The 16,893-nt window shown below is 46.6% G+C and overlaps 1 protein-coding gene across 1 annotated transcript in view; it reads right to left on the reverse strand.

Annotated features, from left to right (window-relative positions):
- Positions 1-16,893, reverse strand: part of ATRN (attractin) — a 211,724-nt gene that overhangs the window by 17,853 nt on the left and 176,978 nt on the right. The window contains exon 27 of the mRNA XM_087874805.1: positions 4,209-4,316. Coding sequence (XP_087730931.1) covers positions 4,209-4,316 — 108 coding nt within the window. The remainder of the gene's footprint in view (positions 1-4,208; positions 4,317-16,893) is intronic.

Here is a 16,893-nt window from a genome sequence, read left to right on the forward strand (position 1 = left end):
TATTCTATTCTATTCTATTCTATTCTATTCTACTCTACCCTACCCTACCCTACCCTACCCTACCCTACCCTATTCTATCCTTTCTAATTTACTCTGCTCTACTCTCTTTGAAGACATTTCTCTTTTCATCCAAGAAGCTTCTTCAGCTCTGACCAGATAGTGGAGAATGGAAGGATTTCTATTCCTTGCAGACAGCTGGTTATTTGCATTCTTTTTTAGAGGGTCGTCGAGGCCACTTGGGAGGTTTGTCTGTGTCCTCGGGGTCACCTGAGTGGTGCAAATGAGTGTGTAAATGGGGGAGGGATACGACACCATCTATCTCCGGTCTACAACACAGCCCTTTCAGCAGCTCCAAGAAGGCTCCGCACCCATTTGCATCACTCAGGTGACCCCGAAGGCACAGATAAACCTCCAAGTGGCCTCAACGACCCTGTAAAAGGATGCAAATCAGTGGTGGGTTCCTCCTGGTTCAGTCTGGTTCAGCCGAGCCGGTAGCAGTGACGATATGACATCACTGAACCGGTTCTCTCCCCCCCCACCCTCCCACCCCCCCACGTTATTCTTACCTTTTATTTGGTCCCACCCCCAATCTATTGCTGCCTCCTGAGTCCCAGCTGATGACTAGAGGGAAAAAAACTGTTTAAACTCTTGCCGCGGGGCTTCAAAGGGCCGCCCTACAGCTGATCAGTGTTAAAAGCAAACAAATGAGTCGGGTCGTAAGTGCGAGGACTGGTCGTAAGTGCGAGGACCTTCCAGAAATGACTCTGATCAGCTAGCCACGCCCACCTAGTCACATGAAAAACCACAGGACCTGGATGGCTGAGAACCTCCATAAACAACGGAGGAGGCAGGAGTTTTGCTGATTCCGCTTCCAAGATAATTTATCCTTCTTACTTCCAGACGTTAAGATGTGATCCATGAAATTCTGTGTCTCTTTTGCTGCCCTATTCACGATCTGTCAATCCAAGTAGTCCTTAACGTACGACCACAATTCAGCCCAATACGTGAAGCGACTTTGGCCCCGTTTTACGACCTTTCTTGCCGCATTTGTGAAGTCATTCAGTGCCGTTGTTAAGTTAGTAACACATGGAGGCGAAGTGACTCTGGCTTCCCCATTGTCTTTGCTTATCAGAAGGTCGCAAAAGGGGATCACCCCCTCCCAGGATACCGTCGTAAGTACGAGGCATCTGAATTATGATCACGTGACCAAGGGGATGCTGCAACGGTCGTTAAGTATGAGAAACTCAGGGTACCATCACTAAAGCAATGTCGACTGGTGGTTCCCAGGGGGAGAGCCTTCTCTGTGGGGGCACCTACCCTTTGGAACAGGATACCCCCAGGGATAAGAATAATCCCAGATCTTCGTACTTTCCGTCGGGCACTTAAGACCTTCCTCTTTCACCAAGCCGAGCTGGCATAATTAATTCTTACTTTCCTTTTCCTAATTGTGTAAATTTTATTCTGAAGATCTTAACTTAACTGAGAAGCCAAATTGACTTAATTATTATTTATTACTTCTATTCACATTTTTATATATATGTTTATTTTGACTGTTCACCGCCCTGAGTCCTTCGGGAGAAGGGCGGTATGTATGTATGTATGTATGTATGTATGTATGTATGTATGTATGTATGTATGTATGTATGTATAAATAAATAAATAAATAAATAAATAAATAAATAAATAAATAAATAAATAAATAAATAAATAAATAAATGGGTCTTAAGTCACTTTTTTCAGTGGCTGTCGTAACTCCGAACGGTCAGTAAACAGATGGTTTTAATTCGAGGACTATCTGATTTCGCAGAGCGATCGCGTCCGTCTGTCCGTTCTTTCTTCCTACCTGGAACTAAATTGCGGATGAAAAAAAAAAAAAAAACGCCGTGCGAGACAAAACAGGCTTTGGTAGCTACACCGAAGAGATCTAAGGGGATCACTTCTCACCGCAGAACATGTAAGAAATGCAAACTATGCCACAGTGGCCCAGTGGCACGTGGCTTGTAACGTGGCTGCCTTGATTACCTGCACGGGGAATACGCGGCCCGTAAAGGAAGCCGAGGAAAGAACGTAAGAATATATATATATATATATCTCTCTCTGAGGCAGTGGAGCAGGTAAGTAAGTGAGCCTCGTTTGGTGTTCTTTTTTCCGCTTCCCAAACCGTAGCGCGATTGACAAACTGCGCTCCGAGACTCCCTGCGGTCGTGTCACTTCGGCTTCCATCAAAAGAGGCCACAAACACACAGCGAAAGAGGATGCATTTCAAAGCGGTTAGAGATAAACCAAATCCCCGGCCTGTTTTGTATGCAGAACAATGGCCGCCTGCTTCCATATTAATTATGAACATATGCCTGGCATCTCACATCTCTTCTCGCCCCCACCCCACCTCACCACCCCCGTCCAGGAATATAGGGAAGGGGGAACGAACGGGAGGAAGGGGAGAAGAGTGGCAGCTTGTCAAGGGAATCTCCAGAAGGGAGGAAGGAGAAGGTGGATGGACAGAATGTCGGACCAGCCGAGCGGGAGGGCGAGCGGGTGAAATATGCCCAGGGAGACTCAGGTGGAAAAGGGGAGGGGGGGGGCACTTGAAAAATTCTGTCGTCCCGTATCCTTCCCGACACCTTGCAATGGGTTAGGCCAGAGGTCTGCAACCTTAAACACTCAAAGAGCCATTTGGACCCATTTCCCACAGAAAAGAAAACACCGGGAGCCACAAAACCCTTCCCGTGCCTGACTATTTCTTGAGCGGCCACAAAACTGGGCTGGCTTGAGCTAAATTTTAAATTGATTTTAAATTGGGTTGTTTTAATTTACGGCCAAAATATTTAATTATTTTAATACTGTTTTTTAAATTTTGTATGCTTTGTTTTTACTTAGGCTGTGCACCGCCCTGAGTCCTATTTGGAGAAGGGCGGTATAGAAATTTAAACAAATAAAATAAAATAAATAAATAAAAACTAGCATATGTAGTTGAATTAAATGTTCTGTTTTCTTCTGAAACTTTTCTTTTCTTGGATTTATCCATGGTTGGCCTACCCGGGGTTGAAAAGCTTAATAAATCGCGTGCTGGCGGGTGTCGCACATTGGCGGTTGTGACGCATATTTTGAGTGACAGGGAGCCGCAGCAGAGGGGTGAAAGAGCCACATGCGGCTCCAGAGCCGCAGGTTGCTGACCCCTGGGTTAGGCCCATAGGGTGCAACCTCCTGCAGACTGAGCAGGATTTTAGAGCAGGGTTTTCCAACCTTGGGAACTTTGTAAAACGTGTGGACTTCAACTCCCAGAATTCCCCAGCCAGCATGGCTGGCTGGGGAATTCTGGGAGTTGAAGTCCACAGGTCTTAACATTGCCACGGTTGAAAAAACATTGCTAAACAGCCATGCCAGGGATACAAATCAACATTTGTCTGGAAGAACCCCAGTCTTCTCTTCCTTACAGTAGACCAGGGGTGTCGGATTCGGATTCAGCCTGCGGGGTACTTAGATCTGGCCCGCAGGGCTGGCCTGCCAATAGCAAAGGATCAGACCGCGGTACCTCTACTACTAGCGAAAATGGGCCAGCCCCCCTGCGCCCCGTTTTGGCTGCCAGAGTGCTGCAGGAGCCCGTCCAGGCCAAAAATGGGGCACAGGGTGGGGCACACGCGACATCAGCCCCACACACTCCGTTTTGGGTGTTTCGATCACATAGCTAGGGGGACGCTGCATCGGTCGTAAGTCTGAAAAACGGCCACGAGTCACTTTTTTTCAATTCTGTTATTAGTTTGAACAGTCACTAAATGGAGCTGTTGTAAATCGAGGACTACCTGTACGCCAAGGGTAGCCTCCCCTGTGCAGTATTATCGCCTCATTATTAAATTGCGTGGCCCTTAATTACGAGGAATTAAGCCTATCTTCTCGAGAGAGAAGAGAAAAAGAAAAAAAGAAAAATTGGAATTTAATTTTCTTTTTAAAAAGTTCAACAGCATCCTTCGCAAGATGCAAATGAGCAGCCCCGGAGGCAGGAAACGCAGATCAAAAACCAAGGTGCGACGGATTCACCAGGCGGATGCTTGGCTTCGCGGCTAAACTTTCAAATACGGTTCGACTCGACGCTTGCCATCCGGGCACGCGGTCCCAGCAAAGTAGCCATCTATTCAAAACGTGAAGGGCAGGGATGGGCCTTGGGGGCGGGAGAGGGGGGGAGGTTGGGTGGGAGGGGGGCAACTTCTCACCTTAATGCTGCCTCCGATGAGATCAGGGGGCGCTTCGTCCGTTTCCAAGGCGACGTTGATGGAAGCAAAGGGGCGGCTGGCCATCTGTTGCATCTCTCGGAGCAATTGCTGGGGAAGGAAAAAAAGATGTTAATTCTGTGCTCGGAATGGAAATATTTTAGATTTTAAAACTGGCATCTAAAGCTGTGTTTCTGAATCTTGGCTGTTTGAAGCCAGGTGGACCTCAACTCCCAGAATTCCCCAGCCAGCTGCGGTGAATCCTGGTTTTAAGCTGGGAGGACTTCAACTCCCAGAATCCCCCAGCCAGCTGCGGTGAATCTTGGTTTTAAGCTGGGAGGACTTCAACTCCCAGAATCCCCCAGCCAGCTGCGGTGAATCTTGGTTTTAAGCTGGGAGGACTTCAACTCCCAGAATCCCCCAGCCAGCTGCAGTGAATCTTGGTTTTAAGCTGGGAGGACTTCAACTCCCAGAATCCCCCAGCCAGCTGCGGTGAATCTTGGTTTTAAGCTGGGAGGACTTCAACTCCCAGAATCCCCCAGCCAGCTGCGGTGAATCTTGGTTTTAAGCTGGGAGGACTTCAACTCCCAGAATCCCCCAGCCAGCTGCGGTGAATCTTGGTTGTTTTAAGCTGTGCGAACTTCAATTCCCAGAATCCCCCAGCCAGCTGCGGTGAATCTTGGTTTTAAGCTGGGAGGACTTCAACTCCCAGAATCCCCCAGCCAGCTGCGGTGAATCTTGGTTTTAAGCTGGGAGGACTTCAACTCCCAGAATCCCCCAGCCAGCTGCGGTGAATCTTGGTTTTAAGCTGGGAGGACTTCAACTCCCAGAATCCCCCAGCCAGCTGCGGTGAATCTTGGTTGTTTTAAGCTGTGCGAACTTCAATTCCCAGAATCCCCCAGCCAGCTGCGGTGAATCTTGGTTTTAAGCTGGGAGGACTTCAACTCCCAGAATCCCCCAGCCAGCTGCGGTGAATCTTGGTTTTAAGCTGGGAGGACTTCAACTCCCAGAATCCCCCAGCCAGCTGCAGTGAATCTTGGTTTTAAGCTGGGAGGACTTCAACTCCCAGAATCCCCCAGCCAGCTGCGGTGAATCTTGGTTTTAAGCTGGGAGGACTTCAACTCCCAGAATCCCCCAGCCAGCTGCGGTGAATCTTGGTTTTAAGCTGGGAGGACTTCAACTCCCAGAATCCCCCAGCCAGCTGCGGTGAATCTTGGTTGTTTTAAGCTGTGCGAACTTCAATTCCCAGAATCCCCCAGCCAGCTGCGGTGAATCTTGGTTTTAAGCTGGGAGGACTTCAACTCCCAGAATTCCCCAGCCAGCTGCGGTGAATCTTGGTTTTAAGCCGGGAGGACTTCAACTCCCAGAATCCCCCAGCCAGCTGCAGTGAATCTTGGTTTTAAACCGGGAGGACTTCAACTCCCAGAATCCCCCAGCCAGCTGCGGTGAATCTTGGTTTTAAGCTGGGAGGACTTCAATTCCCAGAATCCCCCAGCCAGCTGCAGTGAATCTTGGTTGTTTTAAGCTGTGCAAACTTCAATTCCCAGAATCCCCCAGCCAGCTGCAGTGAATCTTGGTTTTAAGCTGGGAGGACTTCAACTCCCAGAATCCCCCAGCCAGCTGCGGTGAATCTTGGTTTTAAGCCGGGAGGACTTCAACTCCCAGAATCCCCCAGCCAGCTGCAGTGAATCTTGGTTTTAAACCGGGAGGACTTCAACTCCCAGAATCCCCCAGCCAGCTGCGGTGAATCTTGGTTTTAAGCTGGGAGGACTTCAATTCCCAGAATCCCCCAGCCAGCTGCAGTGAATCTTGGTTGTTTTAAGCTGTGCAAACTTCAATTCCCAGAATCCCCCAGCCAGCTGCAGTGAATCTTGGTTTTAAGCTGGGAGGACTTCAACTCCCAGAATTCCCCAGCCAGCTGCGGTGAATCTTGGTTGTTTTAAGCTGTGCGAACTTCAATTCCCAGAATCCCCCAGCCAGCTGCGGTGAATCTTGGTTTTAAGCTGGGAGGACTTCAACTCCCAGAATTCCCCAGCCAGCTGCGGTGAATCTTGGTTTTAAGCCGGGAGGACTTCAACTCCCAGAATCCCCCAGCCAGCTGCAGTGAATCTTGGTTTTAAACCGGGAGGACTTCAACTCCCAGAATCCCCCAGCCAGCTGCGGTGAATCTTGGTTTTAAGCTGGGAGGACTTCAATTCCCAGAATCCCCCAGCCAGCTGCAGTGAATCTTGGTTGTTTTAAGCTGTGCAAACTTCAATTCCCAGAATCCCCCAGCCAGCTGCAGTGAATCTTGGTTTTAAGCTGGGAGGACTTCAACTCCCAGAATTCCCCAGCCAGCTGCGGTGAATCTTGGTTTTAAGCCGGGAGGACTTCAACTCCCAGAATCCCCCAGCCAGCTGCAGTGAATCTTGGTTTTAAACCGGGAGGACTTCAACTCCCAGAATCCCCCAGCCAGCTGCGGTGAATCTTGGTTTTAAGCTGGGAGGACTTCAATTCCCAGAATCCCCCAGCCAGCTGCAGTGAATCTTGGTTGTTTTAAGCTGTGCAAACTTCAATTCCCAGAATCCCCCAGCCAGCTGCAGTGAATCTTGGTTTTAAGCTGGGAGGACTTCAATTCCCAGAATCCCCCAGCCAGCTGCAGTGAATCTTGGTTTTAAGCTGGGAGGACTTCAATTCCCAGAATCCCCCAGCCAGCTGCAGTGAATCTTGGTTTTAAGCTGGGAGGACTTCAATTCCCAGAATCCCCCAGTCAAGCTGCAGTGAATCTTGAGTTGTTTGAAGCCAGGTGGACTTCAACTCCCAGAATCCCCCAGCCAGCCGCAGTGATTCAAGGTTGGGAGAGACATGTCTAGATGTCAGTGATTCACTGCAGTTGTTCAGTTAGCAACACAGTTGTTAGGCATTAAGTGAGTTTTGCCCCGTTTTATGACCATTCTTGTGACAGCTGTTAAGGGACCCACTGCAGTTGTTAAGTTAGTCACCCCGTTGCTAAGGGAATCTGGCTTCCCTGTTGGCTCTGACTTCTCAGGTCACCAAAGGGGATTCTTTTGACCCCTGGAGACACTGCAAACCGTCATAAATAGGAGCCAGTTGTCTGAATTTTGATCACTTGACCACTGGCATGTTACGATGGTCGTAAGTGTGAAAAACAGGCATAAGTTGAGAAATGGCTGAGAAACACAGATCTAAAAGAGAGTTTCAATTCTCTTTAAAGAGATGTCCTCGACCTACAACCATTCGTTTAGCGACTGCTTGAAGTTACAACGGCACCAGGGAAAAAACTGACTTATGACCATTTTTCACACTTTTGACCATTGCAGCATCCTCCTGCTGACGTGATTTATATTTGGATGCTTGACAACGGACTCATATTTATGACGGTTGCAGTGTCCCGGGGGTCATGCAATCCCCTTTTGGTGAAGCAAAGGCAACGGGGAAACCCGACCCCCTTAATGACCGCTGGTACTAATTTAACAACTGCATTGATTCGCTTAGCAAATGGGGCAGGAAAAGTCTGTAAAATGGAACAAAACTCTCTTTTAACAAATTTCTCACTTAGCAACCTAAGGCTTTGGCCTCAGTTGCGGTCATAAGTCGAGGACTACTGTAATAATCATATGAAAATAAAGCAGAAGTCTCTTTCTTTCTTTCTTTCTTTCTTTCTTTCTTTCTTTCTTTCTTTCTTTCTTTCTTTCTTTCTTTCTTTCTTTCTTTCTTTCTTTATTGAATTTGTATACCGCCCTACTCCCGAAGGACTCAGGGCGGGGAACAGCCATAGAATAAAACATATAGATACAAAATTTAAAATAAACTAAAACGAATTAAATAATTTGGCTGAACAAATTTAAAACCCCAATAATTTAAAACTCCCATTTTTTCTTTTAAAAAAGAGAGCAGTTCTGCTCCCAGCAGCTGTGCAGTAACTTATACGATGACAAGCCTTCAGATTCGTTTTATTATTAGTAGGTGTCTGTTTAAGGTTTTTCTCAACAGTCATTTTTAAACCTTCTCTTTCTGCGTTAGTTATACAGTTTTATTTATCTATTAGCCAACAAAGCGGACTTACGAGTGCCAAAAAATAAAGAAGAGGCTTCAGAAGTTACAAATATAGAAAAAAAGAATTAGAACCGTAAATCTGGTACCCTCAGTCAATAAAACCACAGGCCGAACACTCAAAAAACTGTGACAAATTTTTTTTTTTTTGGGTGGGTGGGTAGGGGGCTGGATTTATGAAATGCCCTTGGCGCTGCAGATGACATGTATCAGAAGACGAATTCCAGAAGGCTGAAACTCAACAGGGGAAGCGTCTACGGCCCCTCCATGAGCCACAGGAAGGCAGAAACAAGCACGGATCTTATCAGAGGGGACCAATTCTTATTCTTTAACCTCAAGAGATTGTGGGAGCTTCATCCCTGGAGCCTTTCAAGCAGAGACTGGACTGCCATCTGTCAGAAATGGGGAAGGGTCTCCTGCTTGGGTGAAGGGGGGGTTGGACTAGATGACCTACAAGGTCCCTTCCAACTCTGTTATTAATCTGTTATTATTCTGTCATTCAGAAATTGTGGGAGACCAGAGGAGACATGAGAGCAGTCTTCCAATTTTTGAGGGGCTGCCACAGAGAGGAGGGGGTCAACTTATTTCCCAAAGAAATCAGCCAAACAATAGTAGGAGATATGGAGGAGGATATGGATTTTGGGATAAATCTGTGTAAAATGAAATGAATAAATAGATGATAAGTGTGAGAAAAATAAAGCTAAAGTGATAAAGTCCAAGATTTAAAGATGTGATGAAATGGGACTAGAGATTAAGAAATATGGATAGAATTTTGTTTTAGAAATTGAAATAAAAATAAGAGTTGTATTCCATTTGAAAATAAGATTTGTGGTGATAAAATTGTAAGGTAAATAATTAAATTAAGAGGTTAGAATATTGTTTTAAGATTAATGTTTTGATATTGAGGTTAAAAGATAAAAATGAATTAATTTTAGTTGGAAATTAAACTTGTGGTGATATAATAGAATGGTTTAGATCAGTGTTTCTCAACCTTGGTAGCTTGAAGATGGGTGGACTTCAACTCCCAGAATCCCCCAGCCAGCAGCACTGCTGGCTGGGGGATTCTGGGAGTTGAAGTCCACCCATCTTCAAGCTACCAAGGTTGAGAAACACTGGTTTAGATTAAGATGTTAGAATTTATGTTAAAAAAAATTATGTTTTGATTTTTAATTTTAAAAGACGTAATGGGAAATTGTGAATGGAAATGGTCAAAGAAATGTAAGTGATTGTACCTATCTACGACCGGATCGAGACTTCGTTCTTGAAAGATATATTTTATGTTTATGTTTGAAAAAATAAAAAATATTTTGGAAAAAAAAAAACTTATTTTCCAAAGCCCCTCAAAGCCAGACAAGGAATAATGGATGGAAACTGGACAAGGGAAGATTCAACCTGGAAATAAGGAGAAATTTTCTGACAGTAAGAACAATTAACCAATGGAACAGAAGTTGCCTTCGGAAGTTGTGGGGGCTTCATCACTTGAGACTTTCAAGAAGAGACTGGGCTGCCATCTGTCAAAAATGGTGTAGGGAGGGTCTGCTGGGCAGGGGGTTGGACTAGATGACCTACAAGGTCCCTTCCCACTCTGTTCATCTGTATCTGTATGCCAAACCAGCCCGTTTGATCTATATCCCTAAATGGGAAACCTGCTGTGTTGCAGATCGGATGGCCGTTATGTGCTTCTACATGGGGCTCCCCTTGAGGAGCACCCGGAGGCTCCAACTGGTGCAGAATGCGGCCGCGCAGGGGATTATGGAAGCCAGGGGTCGCTCCCATGGGACGCCTCTCCTGCGTGAGCTGCATTGGCTTCCAGTGGTCTTCCGGGTGCGCTTCAAGGTGTTGGTCCCCACCTTTAAAGCGCTCCATGGCATCGGACCTCGGTATTTGCGGGACTGCCTTCTGCTGCCGATAGCCTCCCACCGTCCAGTACGCTCCCACAGAGAGGGACTCCTCAGGGTGCCGTCAGCCAGGCAATGTCGGCTGGCGACCCCCAGGGGGAGGGCCTTCTCTGTGGGGGCACCTGCCCTCTGGAACGATTTGCCCCCGGAGATAAGAAGGATATCGGATCTCCGGGTCTTTCGCCGTGCCCTGAAAACTTTTCTTTTCCATCAAGCAGGGCTGGCGTGAAACCCTCCCCCCCCCTTTTTTTTTTTTTAGCTTTTTAAATTGTCAATGGGTTTTAGTTTGAATGTTTTAAATTTTGGGCCAAAGTCATGTAATTCTTTTAAAAAATTTAAATTTTGTATTGGTATGTGTTTTAGTTCTGGCTGTGCACCGCCCTGAGTCTGCTTGGAGAAGGGCATGATACAAATTGAATAAAATAAATAAATAAATAAATAATGCCATAAGCCTGCGATATACCCAAAGAAAGATTTCCATCCAAAAGGCAGGGCCAGACAGTATAAGTTATTTCACAAGTCATTTTGTTTTTCTTCTATTCATTAGTGTCATTTTTCTATTTTTTGGCCTCTCGCCTTGAGCATCTCATCTTTAGGGCATGAATATTGAAATTCTGGAAAGAGTGCAGAGAAGAGCAACGAAGGTGATTAGGGGACTGGAGGCTAAAACATACGAAGAACGGCTGCAGGAACTGGGTATGTCTAGTCTAGAGAAAAGAAGGACGAGGGGTGACATGAGAGCAGTCTTCCAATATCTCAGGGGCTGCCCCAAAGAAGAGGGAGTCAAGCTATTCTCCAAAGCCCCTGAAGGCAGGACAAGAAGCAATGGGTGGAAACTAGTAATCAAGGAGAGAAGCAACTTAGAACTAAGGACAAATTTCCTGACAGTGAGAACAATTAACCAGTGGAACTGCTTGCCACCAGAAGTTGTAGGTTCTCCAACAGTGGAAGTTTTGAAGAAGAGATTGGACAACCACTTGTCCAGGATGGTATAGGCAGTAGTGGGTTTCAATTTTGGCCGCTACCACTTCGCTCGTGGGTGCGTGCGTGGGTGGGCGGAGCCTCCCGCCGCCACTGCCGCTATCAGTTTGCCCGACCCGGGGCAAACCGGTAGCAATCCCCCACTGGGTATAGGGTTTTCTGCCTGAGCAGTAGCAGTCTTTCCCACTGATTGCCGGAAAGTTGCAAAAGTTGATCACATGATCACTTGGGGATACAGCAACGGTCCTAAGTACGAATCAGTTGCCAAGGATATGAATTTTGATCACAGGGCCACGGGGACGCTGCAACGGTCGTTAAGCGTGAAAGAGGCTCCTAAGTCAATTTTTTTTCAACACCGTTGTAACTTCGGTTACTAAATGAACAGTCAATTGTAATCTATTTGCATAGCAGCCTTTTCTGATCGCAGCAACTTTCAAGTTGTGTAGACTTCAAGTCCCAGAATTCCACAGTCAGCCATGCCCCCCGGGGAATTCTGGGAGTTGTAGTCTACACAACTTCAATTTACTGAGATCCAGAAACACTGCTCTTAAAAAAACTCCATAAAACCCATTACTGATTTATAACCCAACCCGTAGCGTCTGCCCTTCGTGAGAAAAATCTGCTAAAGAGATAAAAAGACACAAGCTGACAACATCAATGCTTCCTTCGGCTTCTTTTTCATCTTGAAACATCAAATACACACACACACACACATATATATATTTATTATTTTATTTATTATTCAAATTTCTATACCGCCCTTCTCCTTTCCGACTCAGGGCGGTGAACAGCCAAAATAAAACATTTATACATAAGTACGATTAAAAATAGATTTAAAATAATTAAATTTGGCCCATAGTTTAAAATTTATATATATATATATATATATATATATAGAGAGAGAGAGAGAGAGAGAGAGAGAGAGAGAGAGAGAGAGAGAGAGAGAGAGAGAGAGAGAGAGAGAGAGAGAGAGAGAGAGAGAGAGAGAGAGAGAGAAAACCCTTGAGAATTTTTCTTCTGCTTGAGCTTTTCTTCCTCCTTATTCTTCTTCAATACCTGTTTCCTTTGCAGCTTAAGTTTTCAAGCTTTATAGCTAAATTGCAGCTTTTGTGGACGGTTAAAGGAACACAGAGCGAGATACAAACGAAAGGAAAGGAAAAGGAGAATATATATATATCCTTTTTTCGTTGCTTTGGCTTCTTTGGGGGTTTTTTTGGTCCCTCTAGTGATGGTTGGGAGGTCAACCAACTTCATTTCTTGTCCTCAATTCAGGACGGATGCACCATCTGGGGCTAGCTATAATGAGGGAGGGATGGAAGGGGAGAGACGGTACCGAGCGGGCTTCGGAAGCCATCCGGTTCATACGCGGGTACGGGAGGTGCGAGATTAATGGCCCCCGTAAATAACAAATGCCCCGAAGGCCAGAAAGAGATGAGGGACCGGAAGAGCCACACCTGGAGTTACTGTGCCGAGCTGGATATCTAAGGGACACATTCGGAATTTACTTGTGAAATCGTGATGCTGAAGGATGATGTAGTTCGGGCAGGTCCTGGGAATTTTCGAGCGCAAAAGTCTTTCCTGAGGGTCAGCCGACAGGTAGTTTTATTAAAAAAAATCAGCTGGGACAAAACAAATTACCCAGGCAGAATCTTTCTTTCTTTCTCTTTCTCTCTCTCTCTCTCTCTCTCTCTCTCTTTCTTTCCTTCTTTCTTTCTCTTCCTTCCGTTTTTGTCCTTTTGTCCCTTTATCCTTCCCTCCTCCCTTTTTCCTTCCTTCCTCTATCCATCCATCCTGTCTCCCTTTTTCCTTCCTTCCTTCATTTGTTCGTTCCTTCCTTCCTTCCTTCCTTCCATCCATCCTCCCTTTTTTGTCCTTCCTTCCTTCCTTCCTCCCTTTTTGTCCTTCCTTCCTTCCATCCATCCATCCTCTTTTTGTCCTTCCTTCCTTCCTCCCTTTTCTGTCCTTCTCTCCCTCTATCCTTCCTTCCTCCTTTTACTTCCTTCCTTCCTCTAGCCATCCATCCTGCCTCCCTTTTTCCTTCCTTCCTTCCTTTTTGTCCTTCCTTCCATCCATCCTCGTTTTTGTCCTTCCTTCCTTCCTCCCTTTTCTGTCCTTCTCTCCCTCTATCCTTCCCTCCCTTTTTCCTTCCTTCCTTCCTCTAGCCATCCATCCTGCCTCCCTTTTTCCTTCCTTCCTTCCTTTTTGTCCTTCCTTCCATCCATCCATCCTCGTTTTTGTCCTTCCTTCCTTCCTCCCTTTTCTGTCCTTCTCTCCCTCTATCCTTCCTTCCTCCTTTTACTTCCTTCCTTCCTCTATCCATCCATCCTGCCTCTTTTTCCTTCCTTCCTTCCTCCCTTTTTGTCCTTCCTTCCATACATCCATCCTTTTTTGTCCTTCCTTCCTCCCTTTTTTCTTCCTTCCTTTTTTTCTTTCCTTCCTTCCATCCTCCCTTTTTTGTCCTTCCTTCCATCCATCCATCCATCCATCCATCCATCCATCCATCAATCCATCCATCACTGGAAGTTTTCAAGAAGACACTGAGCAGCCATTTATCCGGAATAGAGCAGGAGATTGGAGTAGAAGTCCTCCAACTCTGCCATTCTGTAAAAGTTCAGAAGAGAAGGACTAGGGGTGACAGGATAGGCTTCCAGTACTTGAGAGGTCGTAAGAGAGAAGAAGGAGTCAATTTATTCTCCAAAGCCCTTGAGGGCAGGACGAGAAATATCAGGCAGATGGGGGATTCTGGGAGTTGAAGTCCACCCATCTTCAAGCTACCAAGGTTGAGGAACACTGTGTTAATCTCTGCTCTTGTGGGTATTTTATTTCTGGCCAGGAAGTGCAGTGATCTTTTAGCTTTTGGATTGTCTCTTTTGAATGGTGTGTAAATGTGGTTCATCTCTATGTGCCCGTTGATGGCCATTTTGTCTGAGTGCCGCTGGCTGGGGGATTCTGGGAGTTGAAGTCCACCCATCTTCAAGCTACCAAGGTTGAGAAACACTGTGTTAATCTCTGCTCTTGTGGGTATTTTATTTCTGGCCAGGAAGTGCAGTACTCTTTTAGCTTTTGGATTGTCTCTTTTGAATGGTGTGTAAGTGTGGTCCATCTCTATGTGCCCGTTGATGGCCGTTTTGTCTTAGTGCCGCTGGCTGGGGGATTCTGGAGTTGAAGTCCACCCATCTTCAAGCTACCAAGGTTGAGGAACACTGTGTTAATCTCTGCTCTTGTGGGTATTTTATTTCTGGCCAGGAAGTGCAGTGATCTTTTAGCTTTTGGATTGTCTCTTTTGAATGGTGTGTAAATGTGGTCCATCTCTATGTGCCCGTTGATGGCCGTTTTGTCTTAGTGCCGCTGGCTGGGGGATTCTGGAGTTGAAGTCCACCCATCTTCAAGCTACCAAGGTTGAGGAACACTGTGTTAATCTCTGCTCTTGTGGGTATTTTATTTCTGGCCAGGAAGTGCAGTGATCTTTTAGCTTTTGGATTGTCTCTTTTGAATGGTGTGTAAGTGTGGTCCATCTCTATGTGCCCGTTGATGGCCGTTTTGTCTTAGTGCCGCTGGCTGGGGGATTCTGGAGTTGAAGTCCACCCATCTTCAAGCTACCAAGGTTGAGAAACACTGTGTTAATCTCTGCTCTTGTGGGTATTTTATTTCTGGCCAGGAAGTGCAGTGATCTTTTAGCTTTTGGATTGTCTCTTTTGAATGGTGTGTAAATGTGGTCCATCTCTATGTGCCCGTTGATGGCCGTTTTGTCTTAGTGCCGCTGGCTGGGGGATTCTGGAGTTGAAGTCCACCCATCTTCAAGCTACCAAGGTTGAGGAACACTGTGTTAATCTCTGCTCTTGTGGGTATTTTATTTCTGGCCAGGAAGTGCAGTGATCTTTTAGCTTTTGGATTGTCTCTTTTGAATGGTGTGTAAGTGTGGTCCATCTCTATGTGCCCGTTGATGGCCGTTTTGCCTGAGTGCCGCTGGCTGGGGGATTCTGGAAGTTGAAGTCCACCCATCTTCAAGCTACCAAGGTTGAGAAACACTGGTATAGGGTCTCCTGCTCGAGCAGCGGGTTAGACTAGAAGACCTCCAAGGCCCCTTCCAACTCCACGATTCTATCTTCCATGTTCTTCTGCCCGTGCTAGCAAGAAGCCGAGAAATCTCCCGTTGCAGAATTGACTTGGGAGAAGTCCCACCTATGCACCGAGCATCCCTTTTAACCTCCTACTTTAAAAGATGTTCAGCAGATTGCAAACTGAAATAAAGCCCCCCCCCCCAAAAAAAAAGCAGATTGCTAGGTTGCTGCTCGGTAATTGTGCCCTTCAGCTACCATAAAACGCTTTGTCTAATGGCTGTGAAAAGGAAAAAGAAAAAAAGAGAGAGAGAGAGCCAGAGCCAGAGCAAGCTGTCCTGATAAATATGCCTGAAATAAGAATCTCGCAGAACTCATTAACGCTGCGAGGAGTCGAACATTCGCACAATCAAAGCATCCACCCATGAGGTTCCTTGGACACAGTCTACGCAGCTTGTTCACCCTTCAAATTAGAAGACAATGCAAGGCTGACACACACCGTGTTTTTGAAGCCGGCTGAGTCACGCGCAGAATGGCTGCCAGGGATCCATTCATAAGACCCGGACGTGATGTGGGTCTCCACTTACTACGAGGAGGGGTCAAAAATAAGGGTGGGAGGGAAAAAGCTGGGAGAGCAAGAAGGGAAGAGCTGAGAGAGGAGCTGCCAGGCAGTCTAGCCTCACTTGAAAAAAAAAAATTAAGCTTTTATTTGGTGGCTTAGTTTTAGCGGGTTCCTCCGCCCCCTTCCCCCCCTCCCACTGGTTATTTCTTAAACAGTACCGATAAAGGAGAATATTTGCAGCTCAGGGTTGAACTGTGGGGTCCCTTGGGGCTCTCTGAGCTTGGTGGTTTTCTTGCAGATGTTTCATGACCCAACTAGGGAACGTCATCAGTGCTAGAAGGGAGTGGAGTATGTGGAGAGGGGGAGGGGGGAGGAGCAGGAGGTGGAGGAGGAGCAGGAGAATGACTGTGGGGCCCTTGGTGCTCTCTGAGCCTGGTGATTTTCTTACAGACGTATCATGACCCAACAAGGTAACATCATCAGTGCTAGAAGGGAATGGTGTCTTTGGAGAGGATGAAAAGGGGGAGGGGGAGAAGGAGGGGGAGGGGAGAGGAAGGAGGAAGAGGAAGAGGAGGAAAAAGAGGAGGAGGACTGCCGGGTCCTTGGTTCTCTCTGAGCTTGGTGTTTTTCTTGCAGACATTTCGTGACCCAACTAGAGAACGTCATCAGTGCTACAAGGGAGTGCCCTCTGAGCTTGGTGGTTTTCTTGGAGACGTTCCATGACCCAACTAGGGAACATCATCAGTGGTAGAAGGGAGAGGGGTTTGCAGAGAGGAGGAGGAGGAGGAGGAGGAGGAGGAGGAGGAGGAGGAGGAGGAGGAGGAGGAGGACGACTGTGGGGTCCTTGGTGGATTTTGTCCTATTTTACGATCTTTCTTGCCGCAGATGTTAAGTGAATCGCAGCAGTTGTTAAGTCAGTGACGCGGCTGTTAAGTGAATTCCTTGCCGGATTTCTTTCGACATCGTCTTTGGGGTCAAATTTCACCCCATCCAGATTGATCTGGATGAAAACTGCTCCTCTTCTAGCAGTTTTGCTAAGATGGCTAGCTGGGGATGCTGGGAAGTGTAGTTCAAACACGTTGGGGTTGGTGGTAATGGGAGGAGGAGGAGGAGGAGGGAGGAAAGAGGGAGGAAGG

This window comes from Pantherophis guttatus, chromosome 8 (genome assembly GCF_059756535.1).
Source record: "Pantherophis guttatus breed Tessera chromosome 8, ASM5975653v1, whole genome shotgun sequence".
Lineage (NCBI taxonomy): Eukaryota > Metazoa > Chordata > Lepidosauria > Squamata > Colubridae > Pantherophis > Pantherophis guttatus.